We start from the raw sequence: 17,526 nt of genomic DNA, 5'->3' as shown, positions 1-17,526 counted from the left end.
GTTGCAAATGAAACAAATAATCTTAATGCAATTACTTTTTCGTAAGGTGGTGTTTCGATACTTCTAACTATCGGTAAAGCAGTAACACGCTATTATGCATATCGAAACGCTAAAGGAAAATAAAGGTATATTAGATAAATAAAAAATAAACATCTATTTGCCATATTTTATTTGCTATAAGTGCTTTTTTACAAGTGAATCTTATAAGTTCTCTTTTGTGGACAGAATATTATTATATATATTATTATCTTGTGAGAATAACTCTATTCCTAGATTAAAAAAGTAGTAAAAGTGTTTTGTCCAGAAATCACAAAAGATAAAATTTTGGACAAAAATAATTACTATAATAAATGACACCCGAACAGTGTTGAGGACAAACCTGTCGTTACAAATTGTAAACGAATATAACAGTAAAGAGGCGAGACTGTCACTGAGGCCCACAACGTTTCGAATCCAACTACACTTTTATTGTTCGCAGCCGTTTTCAATACCAGCTTCAAGTCCATTTATCATAAGTCGAAATACTGATGTAATTTTAGTACTAGAATACACTATAATATATACAATGAAGTTTTAGAATTACCTAACCGCTATCTATTTTTACAATAAGAATATACAAACACACTGCGAAATGTGAAAACTATATTAATATTCAATACACTTTAATGGTTAGCAGTATAATTCCACCATCCAAAAAGTATCATGCTATATCTATATATATGCATACAAACATATATATTTTAATCAACAAACAAAAGTGCCTTAACAATCAGAAAACAACTACAAAAACTGCATCAATAACGCACAAAATGCTGTTTACGACTTAATTTCTTCTATTTAAGCATAATCGATGTCAAAAACATTTCATAATGTTAAACCTTTTATCATTGTCTATTATCTAAGTCCTATTTGTTTGCATGCCTGTCTTTTTATTCACCAATAAGCGTATTTATTTGTATGTCTTACTGCTAATGTTTTTCCATATGTAAGTAATCGATTTACATTTCATCTTAAACAGACTATTTTACTTTTCTCTACAGGGCCAAAGCAAGGTTATCAGTGCAACTTTCAACCCTTCTTGCCTTTTACCACGTGAGTTGAATAATTTTGTATATTGTATAAAATAAAATAATTATAAGATTGCAAAATAATTATTATATGCAATATTAAAAACGTTTATTTAATCTAATTAATATTACTACCAGAGTAACGTATCAGCCAAGAGAAAAGAGTTGAAATCACTCGTATCATGGCAATTTCTATACTTCGACTAATGATTGTCACATAGATTCTTTTCAAAGAAGCACTTAAAATTTACATAATCAGCACATGCAGCATTCTGAATGTAAGAAGCAGACCTCCGAAAACTGCCTTTAGAAAAACGTTTGGTTTTTAAGGATATTTTTAAAAAACTCACAGGAATTATTAATTGCGTTGAAGGTAAATTATTTCTGTGAGAGATGCTGCATTAACTATAAATATTAAACCAAGTGAAAGTAAGAAAATAGAAAAATAATATAGGTGTTAATTTGTGTATTTGACTTAATCTTTGTGTAACTCAAAGAAAAACGTTTATCAAGTTGCACAGTTGTAACTATTTCTATAAGAAAGATCCACGTTGATCCATGACAATTTTTTAATACTATTACAAAAAACCTTAAGCACTTTCAACGTAAGATTACAGGAAATACATAACTCATAAAAATAAACAGATATATATTTGGAACCCAGGAGTTTGGTTTAGTGTCAGCTTTTGATGGGAAGTGTAAAGTATATGAGAATATAAAAATCTAATTATAAGCTTTTACGTAAGACATAAACTTTTAACATTCACCTTCAGTGGGATGCCTTTAAAGCGAACTTCTAAATTTCTGCATGTCTAAATTCAACTGTTATTCCATATAATAAGAGAACAATTTGAAATACGCTATATATCAAAAAAATAATAGCATCAAAATTGCATCAGTGCAGGTTTAAAATAAATTGGAATATTATCAAAATAATTAATATGATTATTATGATTTATTAATAATTAGCGATCTGAATAGTCAGGGAAACAACGTTTCCGATTTTCAGTTTAATAACACATCATCAACTAATTTGTAATTGCGCTGTTTTTCTCTGAAATCAATATCTTCAATGAAGAACATATTTTGTTTACAATGTTATTTCCTTCTCTTCCAGTGTTATGCTAAAACTTTCGTAATGTTCTGTAATATTTTATATGTGATCTAGTTCAATGTATTATTATGAATAAATTATACATTTATGTGTTCGAAAGTAATAACACCAATAGCATAGCGGTATGTGTGCGGACTTACAATGCTAGAAACCAAGTACAGATAACCCATTGTGTTGCTTTTCTTTAACTAAAATCAAATTAATTAATCAAAAGAAGTATTATATTTTAATATAACAAAATTTTACAAAACCTTCTACTCTCCACGTTTTCATTACTAATATTAGATGTATGTGTGTCTTATATAAGTCTATGGAAAACAAAAAAATGCGAATGGGGTAAAATAAAGAAATTAGTTTTTCGGAGATAAATTATCTTAAACAAACCTTTAGTTTTATTTTTCCTTTCTTGCAGCAAATTCTTTTCAAGCTAGACGAGTCTATCGGTAAATGTAGGAACATATAAAACATAGTCATGTGATTCTGTTTGTAGCATATTACCACGTGCAGGACAGTTGTTTACGAAATTAGTGTATAGATATACATTTGTAAAGAAATTCTGAGACAAAATATTCTTTTTTTGTTCTGATAAAGTCCACAAATGATCATATACAGAAACATTATATGTTAGGAATGTACAATAAATTCCATTAGATTATATTTTGTGAGCTTTGATTATAAACAAACCACTCAAAGGAACAAGTTGTTAATAATGACATAAATTATAAAATGAAAGTATTATAATTACAAAACAAGTATTTCAGTTCCTGTACCTATCAGTAAGTGAACGTTCTTAGCATTTATAATATGTAATTTAAAGGTAATACAAAAATATTAGTTATAAACAAAAATAGCAATACTTGTATTCGAAATACATAAGATATTCAATTTTCCAGTTTTTGATGATACAGTTTGCATGCTTCAAGAAACAAACATTGAAACATAGTATCTGTTCATTTTTACGTTCTTCACAAACTGTTTTCTAAAAAAAAAGAAATGTGTAATGTTCGGCTTTGGCTACTTATTATTCAGTTTCGAATGTCATCGTTTTACATCAAGCTCCTTGAAATGTCCAGGAAAATAAATTAGAAGATAATTTTAGTAGGTAGCTAAATTAACGTTTTGTAGTTGCCCAGTTGCGGCATACCTTTACGCCTGTGTATTAACGAAAAGTAGGCAGGCTTTGATTTGGAGGCTGGTCTCAGACATTAGAAAACACCCTCTAGGTCTTGATAACATTCGGTCTGCCTCGTTCTGTTAGTGTTAACTATTGCCGCGAGCCAATCATCGGTGTGTATTCGGCGCCTAACTGATACATATCTTTCCTAATGAGATGGTTTCTAGGCAACCAGAGGGGCTAGGAAAATCGGTCAGGTGTTGCTCTCTCTACGTGGCTGATTGTTGTTTTTGATATGTTTGCATGGTGGCGCCACACGGGATGTTTCTAGGCCTAATTTGGAGAACTGTTTTTCCCGTGTTTTCTGTTCCTATTAGAGCAAATGCTTAGGGGAAGACGCGATCTTCTGTGGCAATACAGATTGATTACGAAAGGCAGAAAACATACAGTTAACGACAGAAATAGCATATTTTCATTGTGACTTTTCAAAACAAGATGCTAGCTCTGCAAACAATTTGATCAACGAACAAAACAACATGATTCACGACATATCTAAAGTCAGGGAAAGAGAAAGGAATCCACTTTCATGATAAATATAATTGCGATAAAAATGACTGATTGCTTATAAAATCCACACCATTATACTACAATAATACCTCGTAACTGTTTTGAAACCTGAAAAAAACATCTTTAAAGACAGTTGTTAAATGACTAAATTATCTTTATTTAATTTTCGTTACATACAAAACATATTTTGTATTTGTTTGATTTCGGGGCTACACATTTCTATAGATTTATTTAAAACTAAAAATACGTGTTAGAATAATTTTCAATTAGCCAATGCTTACTTAGATCTTAAAAAAATACCCGTCGATTATCTGTATAATTGAAAATACACATTTGGTTGAGAGAACCAAATGTTATTCCTCATGATTGGTTATATCGTATTTTACTACTTAACATTGTCATTCATAAACAGTTGTATTCTGAATTTCTCCATTATTTTACTAAGAAAGAATCGATCATTTACTATATTTACGAAATATCTCGAAACTAAAATATGCCTAAGAATTAAGCAAATCAGAAGAGTTCTATATATGTATACAATTGCAAATATTTTGTGTATCTGCTAAAACGAATAAATTCATTTGGTTAGTAGATGCTGTACAAAGAAATGGAATTGTAGTAGTCAAATCAGTTTAAAGAATTAGTTTTTTTACTCTAAAAATTAAATTGATTGTTTGTGCTGTTTTAAATCATGATATCTCAAAAGAAAAATGATTTGTTTTTTAATTTCGCGTAAAGCTACACAAGGGCCATCTGCGTTAGCTGCCCCTAATTTAGCAGTGTAAGACTAGAAGGAAGACAACTAGTCGTCACCACCCACCGCCAACTCTTAGGCTACTCTTTTACCAACGAATAGTGGGATTGACAGTCTTATTATAACGCCCACACGACTGAGAGGACAAGCATATTTGGTGGGACGGGGATTCGAACCCGTTACCCTCAGATTACGAGTCGAATAAGACCACCTGGCCATGCCGAGTCTAAACACAGGGCATCATTTTTCAGTAAATTTATCGAATACCAATACACAACACTAAGTTAAAAGATACTGATTCCGCGAGAATTTTGTTTTTATTTTTTGTTTGTTAAATATGGTACTCTATGAAATCAATCTAATATTATTTTCATTTTGAGCAAAGTTTATCGCAGCTGAGGATTTGAGCACATTCACAAAAATGAAACAGATATCTGAATAAGGCCAAGTCTTGGTTTATAAAAGAGAGAGAACCTAATTAACTTCCTTGCGAATCTTATCAACCTTAAGAAACCAAAATGAAAAATTCATTCTTTTTGGCATCATGCTAAATATACTTTATTGCTCAGATTTCAAATTGTAAACAGGCGGAAGTTTAATTTAGATAGTCAAACAAATATGTAATATCTAATTGAATGCCTCTGTATGTCATTATTTATCGTACACCAAGCACCCACTCGTGTTGTTTGTAGTTAAATGTCATTGAAAATTAATCGCTTATTAATGAATGAGTTCGATTATTCAAATTATAAACGATCACCTGGCAGTGATATCCTTCTAAGCTGAAAGGATAACACTGTCTTCTGTAACTGTTATTTTTTCTCCAGTGTATGGTAGAATAATTTAAGAGAAAAGCTAGTTTATTACGGAAGTGCGTTACTCGAGTTCTATTGAAAAGAAGCACGCAACCGTGTTTGTTTATCTTTACTCAAGGATTACACAAAGTAAACTTGTTTAATATTGTTTTTCTGTGTTGATAGTTGTAGGTTTGCAGTGTTATAATTATCTTGAAGTGTACGTCTTAAAGCTATTGGTGTTGTTTTAGCGCAAGGCCACAAGATGGGCTACCTACCTACACTTCCTCCATAACGCGGAAATGAACATTGTAAGTATAAAAACTTAGCTCTCACTCACAAGGGAGATGAAGTCTTAACGTACCGATATTTGGAAAGGGAACTGATCATTTATTATAACTTTGGTATTTTATAAATGTTATTGATTTACCCATCTATCTATAACTGCATAACAGTGTGAGTAAAAGTGCCAAAGCAACAGCACTGGGGAAAACAAAGAAAAGTGGACGTTTTCGTTTATTACAACTGTAAATCCAGCAATGAATATCTTATTGGTAAAACCAAGGTCGCTTAAATTTCGGGCAAAGCTACACGAAGGATATCTGCAGTAGCCGTCCCTAATTTATCAGTGAAAGACTGGAGGGAAGGCAGCTAGTCATCACCAACTACTGCCAACTCTTGGGCTACCCTTTTTCCAATGAATAGTGGGATTGACCGTAAAGTTATAACGCTCCCATGACTAAAAGAGCAAGCATGTGTCCCGGACAGAGATTCGTACCTGGGACCTTCAAATTGTGAGTAGGGCGCCATTACCACCTGACCACGCCAGACCACCATGTAGGCTTTACTTACATCGGGAATCGAACCTCAGATTTTAGCGTTGTAAAACTGTGAGAAGGAGTAGGTAAAAACATATGTAATCTAATGCCATAAATATTGGTTAGAAGACATGCATAATTAAATGCAAATAATTATATTATTCATTGTTGTCATCAGCTGTGTCTCAACCATCCTAGGTGTTTATGTATTAAATTTAGCTTACCCAAGAAACTGGTAGAGCGTATAGATACAAAACTTAATTACTTTGTGGACTAAAAAAATATCTTTCTTTCCGTTCTATGATATCTTAAGTATTGTGACAAACTCGTAAATAACTCATTTTTACTATTTTATCTTAAGTACTTTAAATTGTATTTCCTGTATGTACTATTTACAATTATAATCTCTTGATTTGGCCTATTGTTTAGCTAGTACTATTTTATTTTGTTATGCAACACACGTAAAAGTGTGAAAATGTGTATGAGAGAGAGACTGATAATAATCATCCAAGAAAGACGTAAAGAGATAAAATGTGATTTTGTGCAGATATTTTCTAGTGTGTAGTAAAATTTCGGAAATCATTCAAACTTTCTTTAAAAAAATTAATTAGTATACCGGTAGCGCAATTAAATGAAATTTTGATTATTATATATAATTAAACAGATTGTTCAGTCATTGTTATTTATGTTTCTATTCCATCAGTTTCATCGTGTATTTTATTTAGCATAGCTCGTGCAACATTTTAGGTCCTATTTGCTTTCACAACTCGAAGGTTATAAAATATATTGCGTTATGTATTTGTGCAACAATACAAGAAGATGAACAAAGTGTTTCTGTACTAAACTTACAGTAATTTTTTGGGTTCGAATCTACGTCTCACGAAACAAGTCCGACATTCAGCCGTGGAGGTGTTATAAAGAGTCATTATTAGTTGGTGAAAGAGTAGTCCAAGAGTTGGCGGTGAGTGGTGATGACTTGTTGCCTTCCCTCTAGCCTTTCACTGCTAAGTTAGGGTCAGCTAGCACAGATAGTCTTCATGTAACTTTGCGCGAAAAAGAAACCCAAACAATAAATTTTAGGCATAACAAACTAAAAAGTAATATCGTACCACTTCGTCAAATTCACGAATTCAAGCTAAAGCAATGTAAAATGCCACTAAACTTGTTATACGGATTATATACTCTAACTGTTAGAAAAATAAAATTAGCTAATCCAACACACTTTACAAATTGCGTATGATCAAAATCTTTCGCATGAGATTTCAAATTCATGTGTTTATATGATCACAGTATACAAAAATATAAACACCTTCCTTTATTCAAAGTTTATAAGCTATAATTTTATAAAAGTTCAAGGTGACGTTAGCAGCAGTCATAATGAATGGCTTAGATACAGTTTTGCGTAATAATACAATAAAAATATCAATTTCCAATACACAGTATTTGATAGAACAAAATTGTACGAATCAACAATGTTATTTTAGATAAAATAAGGCTTTCTTCAATCTGTTTGTAATGACTTTTACTCTTCGTGTTTTTGTGAACAGATTTAAATATTTTGAAAAGAAGCGGTAAATTTTGAACTTTCGTCAACAAAATAATTCTAATGAGCTTTGAAATACTGGTTGAACAATTTGCCACAAAATAGATAGAACCAATTGCTGGTTACAGTTTCTGTTATATATTTCACTTAATATAATGTCTGAATATTTTTAGCAACTCTTCTGCAAAAACTATCAAATAATAGAATGCAATAAATATAATTTCATGTATGAGGAAAACCAACGGTGATATACGGGCTGCTAGATCCCATGCTGAGGTTAAAAATACTTTGCAGCATTTTTGAAACATATAAAACGTATTCCTCAACGTTCTATTAATACTTGTTATTGAAATAAACGCTTCTCTCAGGAAGCATAAAAATACAATAAATTTTTGCCCATGTTATTTTTCTGGGTTTTCCATTATTCTTTGCTGCGCATAAATGAAATGTATATTTGGTATTTTCAGTTGACGTCTACCTTACTACGTTGCAGCCAGCATGGCAAGGTGGTTAGGCGCTTGGCTTGTAATCTAAGGGTCGAGGGCCTGAATTCCCCTCCGACCAAACATGCTTGCCCTTCGAGCCGTAGGAGCGTTATTATGCTACGAATAATTCCACCATTCGTTGGAAAAGAGTAGCCTAAGACTCGACGGTGGGTGGAAATGACCAGTTGTCTTTTTTTAGTCGTACACTGCTAAATTAGGGATGGCTAGTGCAGATAGCACTCGCATAGGTTTGCGCGAAATGCACAACTAACCACCACTTTTTAAGAAAGACTTAAATCATAAATTAAAACAATTAGGAAATAAAATTATGTATTTTTAAAAAATAAGCATATATAAGAATTACAAGTGTGTAGAGCAGAGGATATTTTTTCAACCATTTATGATAATATAATTAGTTCCTCCTAGGTTTAATTTGTGAAAAAAATTATGTTGCTTACTTTATTTAAAGTTTCTGATCTGGCAGAATTTTTACTGTAAGTGAATATTTAGAAGTGACTAACAATATTAAAAAGCCCAAATTTCAAAGGATCGGTTATAATTTTTCCTATCTTGTTAAAATATGTTTTATGATGAATAATAATAACGTAAAAAATTATTTAATTAAAACATATATACATGCTAGTTGTATTGATTTTACCACTTCTACTTGTAAAACAGAATTGTTTTATTTTTTAAGCCATCTCTTGTAGTTCTTGCAATGTATCTGATATTTACAGTCACAAATAATATAACTTTTGAGATATTTCATTTTACTAACAAGCATTGACGTATCTAGGAATCTGAAACGTAGAGAAAGTCTTAACATTCATATTTACATATAATTTCTGTATATATTTTTTAAATATTTAAACTTTATTATTTCTTTTGCATTGGGTGGATGAGTGTTATAACATGCTAATAATATGCCACTTTATTGTGTACCTCAGAACGGCTGATATGGGTATTAACACTTTCACTAATAAAGCAGAGAACAACGTTTTGACCTATATTGGTCATCTTCGGGTTAACAAAAATGATGACCTTGGAAGGTCGAAACGTTGTTCTCTGCTTTATTAGTAAAAGTATTAATACCCATACCAGTCGTTCTGAGGTACATTTTATTTCAAGTGGGCTTCTCGTCATCAAGAATACCACTTTATTGACGCCACTGAGCTATAGCCAATCGGGACTAAGCTAAAATTGGAATTTTGGAAACCGTGTATGGAATTTTGAGTGAACTTGATGTAAATTAAAGCTAAAGAACATACAACATGAGCATTTATATAGCGAAATTAGAAATTACAGGAAACAAAATGGTGAAAAAGAGAAATATAAACGAAAGAGAGGGAGTATGGCCGTATGGCTTTCCACCTCTGGCTACGCTAGTGATAAGTTTCATATAAAGCCTTTTTAAACTGTTGTCAAAGTGTATACACTCAAGTTGTAAAGTCAAACTTTTATGGAAGTAGTAGCTCGCCGTGTTTGTTGTTCTTCCTTATAAGAATAGTTTTTACATGACAACTGGCTGAAGAGAATCAAATTTAAAAAATTTTGAACACAAACAAATTAAGTAAAATTAATGCAGATTCATGACTGCTGACGTTACTTTTCATTTCTGACGTCATACTCTGCAAATCGTCCTGTTTAAATTAATTTCAGACTACTGAATTGTACTTTAGCTTTAAGTGTTAGTGATGAAATAGAACATTGTATGCTACGTGGATAAAACAGAGAAAATATTTCAAAAATTAAATTACTCTATTTTAAATTATCACAGTAAATGTTGATCGATAAACAAGACTTGTGATGTATCGAATGATAAAAATACTACTGGTAATGAATCCACTCTTAAACTTTTAAGTGGTGACTAAAACTTATTAAATAACTCAATCAACTTGCTGAAAAGAAACAAATAATCGTAACTGGAAACCAGTCTGTCTTTTTTGAAATGTTAAACTTGTGACCTCTCGTTCTATTACCTGCAGAATATAGCCTAAAGAACTCGGAGGCTTTAAACCTATCGATTTTCCAAATACTCTTGTAAGCTTCATTAAGATTACCTCTTATCCTTGTATTCTTAAGATAAAATAAGTAAAGAGACATTATGACATCCCTATAAGATTGCGCTTATATTCCCAGAATCACCTTAGTAATTCTTCTCTGAACTTTTCCAGCGAGTCAACATCCTTTCTTAGATAAGAAGACCAAAAAATGTACGCAGGTGAGGCCTAACTAGCGATTGTATAGAAAGATAACCAGTATATCTATAAAAGCAGACAAAATTCTATAGTTTTATTGCTAGTAATAAAGTACCTTTTTCTGATGATTTTGGTGATTATTCCAACACTATGCTAAGATCCGTTTCTTCAGTCACGCTAGCAAGCGAAATCCCTTGAGCAAATTATGGTAAACCAAACGCATTACTTTGCAATTACTTTAATTAAAGGCTATTTACAAAGACTTTATCTTACTCACTTATGAAGTCCAGTGATTTTGTAATACGTCAAAATCCTCATTAAAGCTAGTTTGTTGAGGTTAATAACAAACACATAGTTACACAATGAGCTATCTGTGCTATGCCCACAAGGGATATCGAAACTTGGTTTCTACCGTTGTACGTCCGCAGAAACACTACTGTGCCATTGATGGGCTAGTTTATAAGCAGATTTTAGTAATTTATTAATTATACTTCTATCAATATTATAGTTGTAAATAAGGTTATTTTTAAATTTCGACGGTTATTTGTCCCTAAATTTGCACTAACATACTGGACGAAGACTTATACAGCGAACTCATGGATCATCTTTTACCAACAAATTGTGGGTTTGATTGTCACATTATAACGCTTTCTACGAACGAAAGGGCGAGTGTGTTCGGTGGTACGATTCGAACCCGCGACCTGTAGATTGTGAGTCGAGTATTCTAATCTTCAAACCAGTTCGGGCCGTGTAAATAAGAAAAGACAAAAGTCCAAGCTACCCCCTTCCTCCTGAGTAACACCACATATAATTGGGGTCCAGTTTGACTGGACTCCATTAATAACGATTTTTTCCCGTCTTCCATCCAACAACCTTATCATAATTCAATTAAATAATCTTTCCACAACTTCTGTAGATGTGGTTGTTTTAGGTAATCTTTTGTGTGGCACCTTATCAAAAGTATTTTGAAAATTAACTAAACCAGATTCACACTCTTTAATGATTTAAGGCTTTTCTTAAAAGCTACACTAGACATATCCGCGCCAGTCGTCCCTAATTTATAAGTGTAAGAGAAGAGCGAAGGCAAATAGTTATCACCACCCACCGCCATCTCTTGGACTACTCTTTTACCAAAATATAGTGGAATTGTGCATACCATTATAATACCCTTACTGCTGAAAGGGCGAGTCTGTTTGGTGTGACGGAGATTCAAACCAGCGACCCTTGGATTGTGAATCAGTGTCCCAAACGCTTGGTCATACCGGTCCTTTCTTAAAAGGACGGAACAGTGAAAAACATGCCTCGTGTAGCTTTTTAAGGAAAGCCTTAAATCATAAAATAAAAATAATTAGAGGGAAAAGTATGTATTTTTAAAAATAAGCATATATAAGAATTACAAGTGTGTAGAGCAAAGGATATGTATGTTTTATAATTATAGTCAATAGATATATTTTATCAACCATTTATGATAATATAATTAGTTCCTCCAAGGTTTAATTTGTGAAAAAATTATATTGCTTATTTAATTATTTAAATTTTCTGATCTGACAGAATTTTTACGGAGAGTGAATATCTAGAAGTGACTAATAATATTAAAAAGCCCGAATTTCAAGGGATCGGTTATAATTGCTAAGTTTTCCTATCTTGTCAAAATCTATTTTATGATGAATGTTTGTAGATATACGATAGATATAATTAAATTTCCTTAGAAGGAAACATTAATTCTTGGTAAGCAAAGCTTAGTTGTTCGTGGTGTATCGCTGTTTGTTTGGCTTGTTTCTGTAACCTGTTTTTAATTTTTTGGCTTAGAACTGATGATTCGCGTTTTGTTGCCGCTCCCAACACTTTGAGGCCGTGGATGAGCTATAAGAATGATAGTCTAATCTCAATGTTCGGCCACATAAGAGTAGTCCAACAGTTAATGGTGGGTGCTGTTGTCTAGTTGCCTTTGCTTTACTTTTCCAGTTCAAAATTAAGAACAGCTATTAGTAAATAATAGACGTTTATGTAGCTCTGTGCAAAATATTCTAAAATAGAACAAATAAACTTCCGCTATAAACTACACGATGTTTTATTTCGTTTGAAGTGTGTTACTTTGGAAACTTAGTACTCGTTTCAGTAGATTGATAATTTAATGTTTTATGTAAGGTACTCAGGAAATTTAGATTGTTTAAGAATCGATTGCGATCAGGTACAGACGTTTCCAAAATCAATAAAATGTTGTAATCTTTTGAACGTATACTTGTTTGTTTGTTTTGAAATTTCGCACAAAGCAACTCGAGGGCTATCTGTGCTAGCCGTCCCTAATTTAGCAGTGTAAGACTAGAGAGAAGGCAGCTAGTCATCACACCCACCGCCAACTCTTGGGCTACTCTTTTACCAACGAATAGTGGGATTGACTGAAACATTATAACGCCCCCACGGCTGGGAGGGCGAGCATGTTTTGGCGCGACTCGGGCGTGAACCCGCGACCCTCAGATTACGAAGCGCACGCCTTAAAGCGCTAGGCTGAACGTATACCATTATTTACAATTTCAGAACTTTCTCTGAAATATTATCGAAAAGCAGAAAACAGAAACAAACTAAAACTAACAATTTTTATAAACCCAACATTTACCTTAAGATATTTAGCTTTGTTTTTTTACTTTATTTTATCCGGATGACTGTCATAGTAAAAAAAAAACTTTGAGTTGTTCGTTCATAATCCTTATTTTTTTAATTTACAACTAGAGTAACTGAATAATTTACAACTCGTGTTTCACATTAATAATCAAACGTGTATCAAAACATGAACATATTCAGAGTAGCTCTCCACCGTAGTACTTTATCCACATACACATATAAATGTCTTTGTTTTTCGCATAAAAACAAAAGCATTTCAGAATACAAGTAACTGAAAAAGGAAAACGATACGGTATACCAAAACCTAAAAGATTGCCCATGACCACTTTGTTTTTTACAAACAACGCTAGAAATTGGGTTTCGATACCCCTGGTGGGCAGAGCAAAGATAAGCCTTTGTGCAGCTTTGAGTTTAACAAAAACGTAGAAGCTTTTAAATATATATATATATACTCTTCAAAACAAGAAACGCAAAAGGGATATTTTTGTTATTTTAAAGAGAAATATATGTAATAACGTTACAAGCTCAGAGTATGTGATGTTACAGGTGTTAAGGCACTGATTGTCAGACCAAAATGACAATAAAAGTTGTGCACTTTGAAAACGGAGGAAAACATCAGATTTTTCGCCAAAACGCATTCGTGTCCAATAAATTTGTTTCAGAGATCTGCATATTCTGCAAGTGCAACATGTGCAAAATCCCTATAAAAGTGAAGGGTTCTCGGTTTCCATAACTCAGTGTTAAGCCACCGACAAGCAATACAGTTACGCCAAGACTGACTGAAGCAGAACGCAACAACGCCATTGGTCGCTTGGAAGCAGGCGAATCTCGATCAGATGTTGCCAGAGCTGTGAATGTCCACCCAAGCACCATCACAAGGCTATGAAATCGTCACCAACAATATGGATCAACTCGTGACGTCCACGATCTGGCAGACCTCGTGTGACCACCCCCGCACAAGATCGCTACATCCGGTTACGTCACCTTCGGGATAGAACCACCACTGCGACGTCTACTACCTCAACCATACCAGGGCTGCATAGGATTTCCGATCAGACCGTACGCAACCGTCGATGAGATTCTTAGGCCCCATGTGCAACCCATCATGGTGAACGTCAACGACGTTTTTCAACATGACAACGCCCGTCCTCACACAGCCCGACTCACCACTGTCTTCTTGAGAAACCACAACATCAACGTTCTTCCCTGGCTCTCCAGATCACCAGATTTAAACCCCATCGAACATCTTTGGGACGAGTTGTACCGACGTCTGCGACGGCAACAACCTCAACCGCAGACTCTACCTCAGCTTGCAGCAGCTTTGCAGGCTGAGTGGACAGCCATTCTATGGGATGTGATTCGTCATCTCATCGCTTCCATGGGCAGGAGATGCCAAGCAGTTATTGATGCTCACGGGGGGCATACTCGTTATTGACGTTGAGTGACGTTAAACTTCAACTAGTGAGCGTGGACTTCGCCTTTGCAGACTTTGGACAGTGAATGTGCAAAGTTTCACACATGTCATACAGAACTACCCGGAATAAATTTGTTAACTATATGTCTCAAATTTTGCCTTTTGCGTTTCTTTTTTGAAGAGTATAGTTTTTAATCACAGTGAAATGAGTCCATTGGGCGCAGTGAGCTTTTTAAAGCATATACGATCCAGTTCGTTTGAAAGTTTGATCATCATCACATGTGAAAGGCATCATCAGAGGATGATTATTTATGTAGTTAAAACATAAATTTACTTTTACCGAGTCCACGTCTGTAAGTACAGGACAGTTGTTTTATAAAGTGTGATCTTCGTATTAATTACCACACATTTATCGTAAGACGAGACAATGTTGAGCGTTTTACAGACTATGAAATTATAAATATTCTTAAGCGGAACAATTAAAATTTGCATATAAGTGCTAACACACCAAACCCAAAAATGTACGTCATAACCCGTAGATATTTTAAGAATGTTGGTAAAATTTCCTGCTACTATAACGATAAAAGTATTTTAATTATTAATTGATATTTGTACACTAGAAGTACTTATACAGGTTATTTTTTATTAAGTTTTTACAAGTATATTTTAAAGTCACTGAAAATGAACAAAATCTTTCTACCATATCAAAATACAGTATTCAACAAGTTATTGCTTTTATTTTTTGTAAGAAATTTTAAAACAAAACATCTCGTAGGTTTAAAGATATTCTACTACATGATAGATGAAAGAGTAGTGTGAGCAAATGATAGATGAGTTAATTGGCCACTTTAAAATTATCACATTGACTCGTAACTGTTATAACAGTATAATATTTCAATCTCTTAAAGTTTTGATTTTAACATTTTTTCTACAATAATATGGTGAACCAACTGGTTTATACCTAGACGTTTATCTAAAAAGAAATATTTTTAGTGGAGGTGATCTATGTAAAGTATAGAGCTGAAATATACATGTTTGAAATATATTTCATTACACTATAAACCTATTATTATCACTATGGTTTGATTTCAGAGAGGACAAAACAAGTATATTAGAGCTTTAAAAATATTTTTTTATCATTGAACGAAGTTTCTAATTTAACAGGAAAATATATAAATATATATTTTACACAAAGCAGCTGTATTGAAATTTATATCAGAGTGCTTCTTACATTACTAAACCCTCCTAAGCTTTAGAGGAGAGCGCTTTTTTCAGTAAAAAAGTTAGTAAAATATTACAGCAGTGGTTATATGATTTTTAGATTAAGAAGTTTATAAAATTTGTAGTGAAAGGTTATTACGTTAAAGAATTGTAATGAAGTTTAATAAATAATGTAATATACATTAATGGACTGTAATATAGTTTACAATAAGAGGCTGTACTGAAACTTACAAAATAATACTTTTTATATTAAAGGGACGTATTGAGGTTTAAAGATAATGTGTTTGCATTAAGGGACTGTAGATTTACAAGGAATGCTTTTTACATAAAATGGCTCTAGTGAGGCTTGCAGGAGAATGTTCCCTATAAGAAAACCTGTATTGATGCTCACAAGGAAGTTTATTGAATTTTACAGAAGTTAAAACGCTTGTTGAATAAAAACTGTGCATGAAGTGCTTCTTACAGTAATGGTGAACTGATCATGTTAAAATAATAGCTTTCAAAGTTTGTTAGTTTTTAAATTTCGCGCGGAGCTATATGAGGGCTATCTGAGCTAGCCGTCCCTAATTTAACAGTGTAAGACTAGAGGGAAGACAGCTAATTATCACCATCCACCGCCAACTATTGGGCTACTCTTTAACCAACGAATAGTGGGATTGACCGCCCCATTATAACGCCCCCACTGCTGAAAGGGCGAGCATGTTTGGTGCGATGAGGATTCGAATCCGCGACTCTCAAATTACGAGTCGAACGCCTTAACCCACCTGGCCATGCCGGGCCACCTTTCAAAGTATATTCATTGTTAAATTTAAATTCGGTATTTTCTCTTTGTTTTGTTTTTTATAGTTATAACTACTGAACATGCACACCCCATATTTATAATCATCTTATTATTTGCTACAATGTATTATATTTGCAAATATTCATCTTTATTTTACTGAATGAAATTTAAGGATTATTTGTCTCAGCAATTTTGTATAAAATAAATTTATTTATTAATTTACAAAGCTAGAGATTTATCTTGTAAAACGTCATTGTGAAGCTTTACTTCGACCATAAAAAATCAGGGGTTCGATTCCCCTCGGTGGGCTGAGCAGATAGCCCTTTGTGGCTTTGCTATACGAAAAACACACACACATAAAAAATCTACAATTTTTTTTCATTTCTGTAAATTGAAAGAACAGGCAGAAACACAGTTAATGCTTTTATTGAAAAAATGTTTCAACTATTTAAAATAAACATTTTATATTTACAGATCCTTCACTAAGAGATTACTGGACATATTCTGGTTCCTTAACATGGCCGCCATTTTCAGAAAATGTCGAATGGATATTACTTAGATATCCGCTTACAGTCTCACACAAGCAGGTAACTTGGAAGTATATATTTGTACATGATGTAACTATGGAGAATGTTATGCTGAGTTTCTATAGGTATGAACTAATGACACAGTTATTCACAATTCTGCAATAAATGAACCGGATGTGTTTCTATAGTAAGAGATATCTTAAGATGCACTTGTTTAAAGTTCCGTCAGGAAAAACACTCAGTTGTGTTTTTATATTTGGTATGTAAGAGAGATCAAATAATGACTAGAGGGAAGGCAGCTAGTTATCACCACCCACCGCCAACTCTTAGGCTACTCTTTTACCAAAGAATAGTGGGATTGACTGTCACTTTATAATGCCCCCGCGGCTGATAGGGCGAGCAGGTTTGGTGCGACGAGGGGTTCCAACCCGTGATCCTCGGGTTACGAGCCGAACGCCTTTACCAACCTGTCCATTTCAGGTCTCATATAGAGTAACAAAATATTGG

At 33.3% G+C, this 17,526-nt stretch overlaps 1 protein-coding gene and 1 long non-coding RNA gene across 4 annotated transcripts in view; one reads left to right on the top strand and one right to left on the bottom strand.

The window, feature by feature from the left end:
• Window positions 1–17,526, bottom strand: part of LOC143232181 (uncharacterized) — an 80,978-nt gene that overhangs the window by 8,658 nt on the left and 54,794 nt on the right. The window lies entirely within an intron of this gene.
• The window catches only part of LOC143232179 (carbonic anhydrase-related protein-like), a 66,073-nt gene that overhangs the window by 40,827 nt on the left and 7,720 nt on the right, over window positions 1–17,526 (top strand). For all 3 annotated transcript variants that reach the window (XM_076467290.1, XM_076467291.1, XM_076467289.1), the window contains 2 exons: window positions 1,041–1,092; window positions 16,967–17,079. In XM_076467290.1, the coding sequence (XP_076323405.1) occupies window positions 1,041–1,092; window positions 16,967–17,079 (165 nt within the window). The remainder of the gene's footprint in view (window positions 1–1,040; window positions 1,093–16,966; window positions 17,080–17,526) is intronic.

The sequence above is a fragment of the Tachypleus tridentatus genome, chromosome 11 (genome assembly GCF_004210375.1).
Source record: "Tachypleus tridentatus isolate NWPU-2018 chromosome 11, ASM421037v1, whole genome shotgun sequence".
Lineage (NCBI taxonomy): Eukaryota > Metazoa > Arthropoda > Merostomata > Xiphosura > Limulidae > Tachypleus > Tachypleus tridentatus.
The sequence above is the reverse complement of the archived record's forward strand: the minus strand, read 5'-3'. Positions and strand labels throughout refer to the sequence as shown.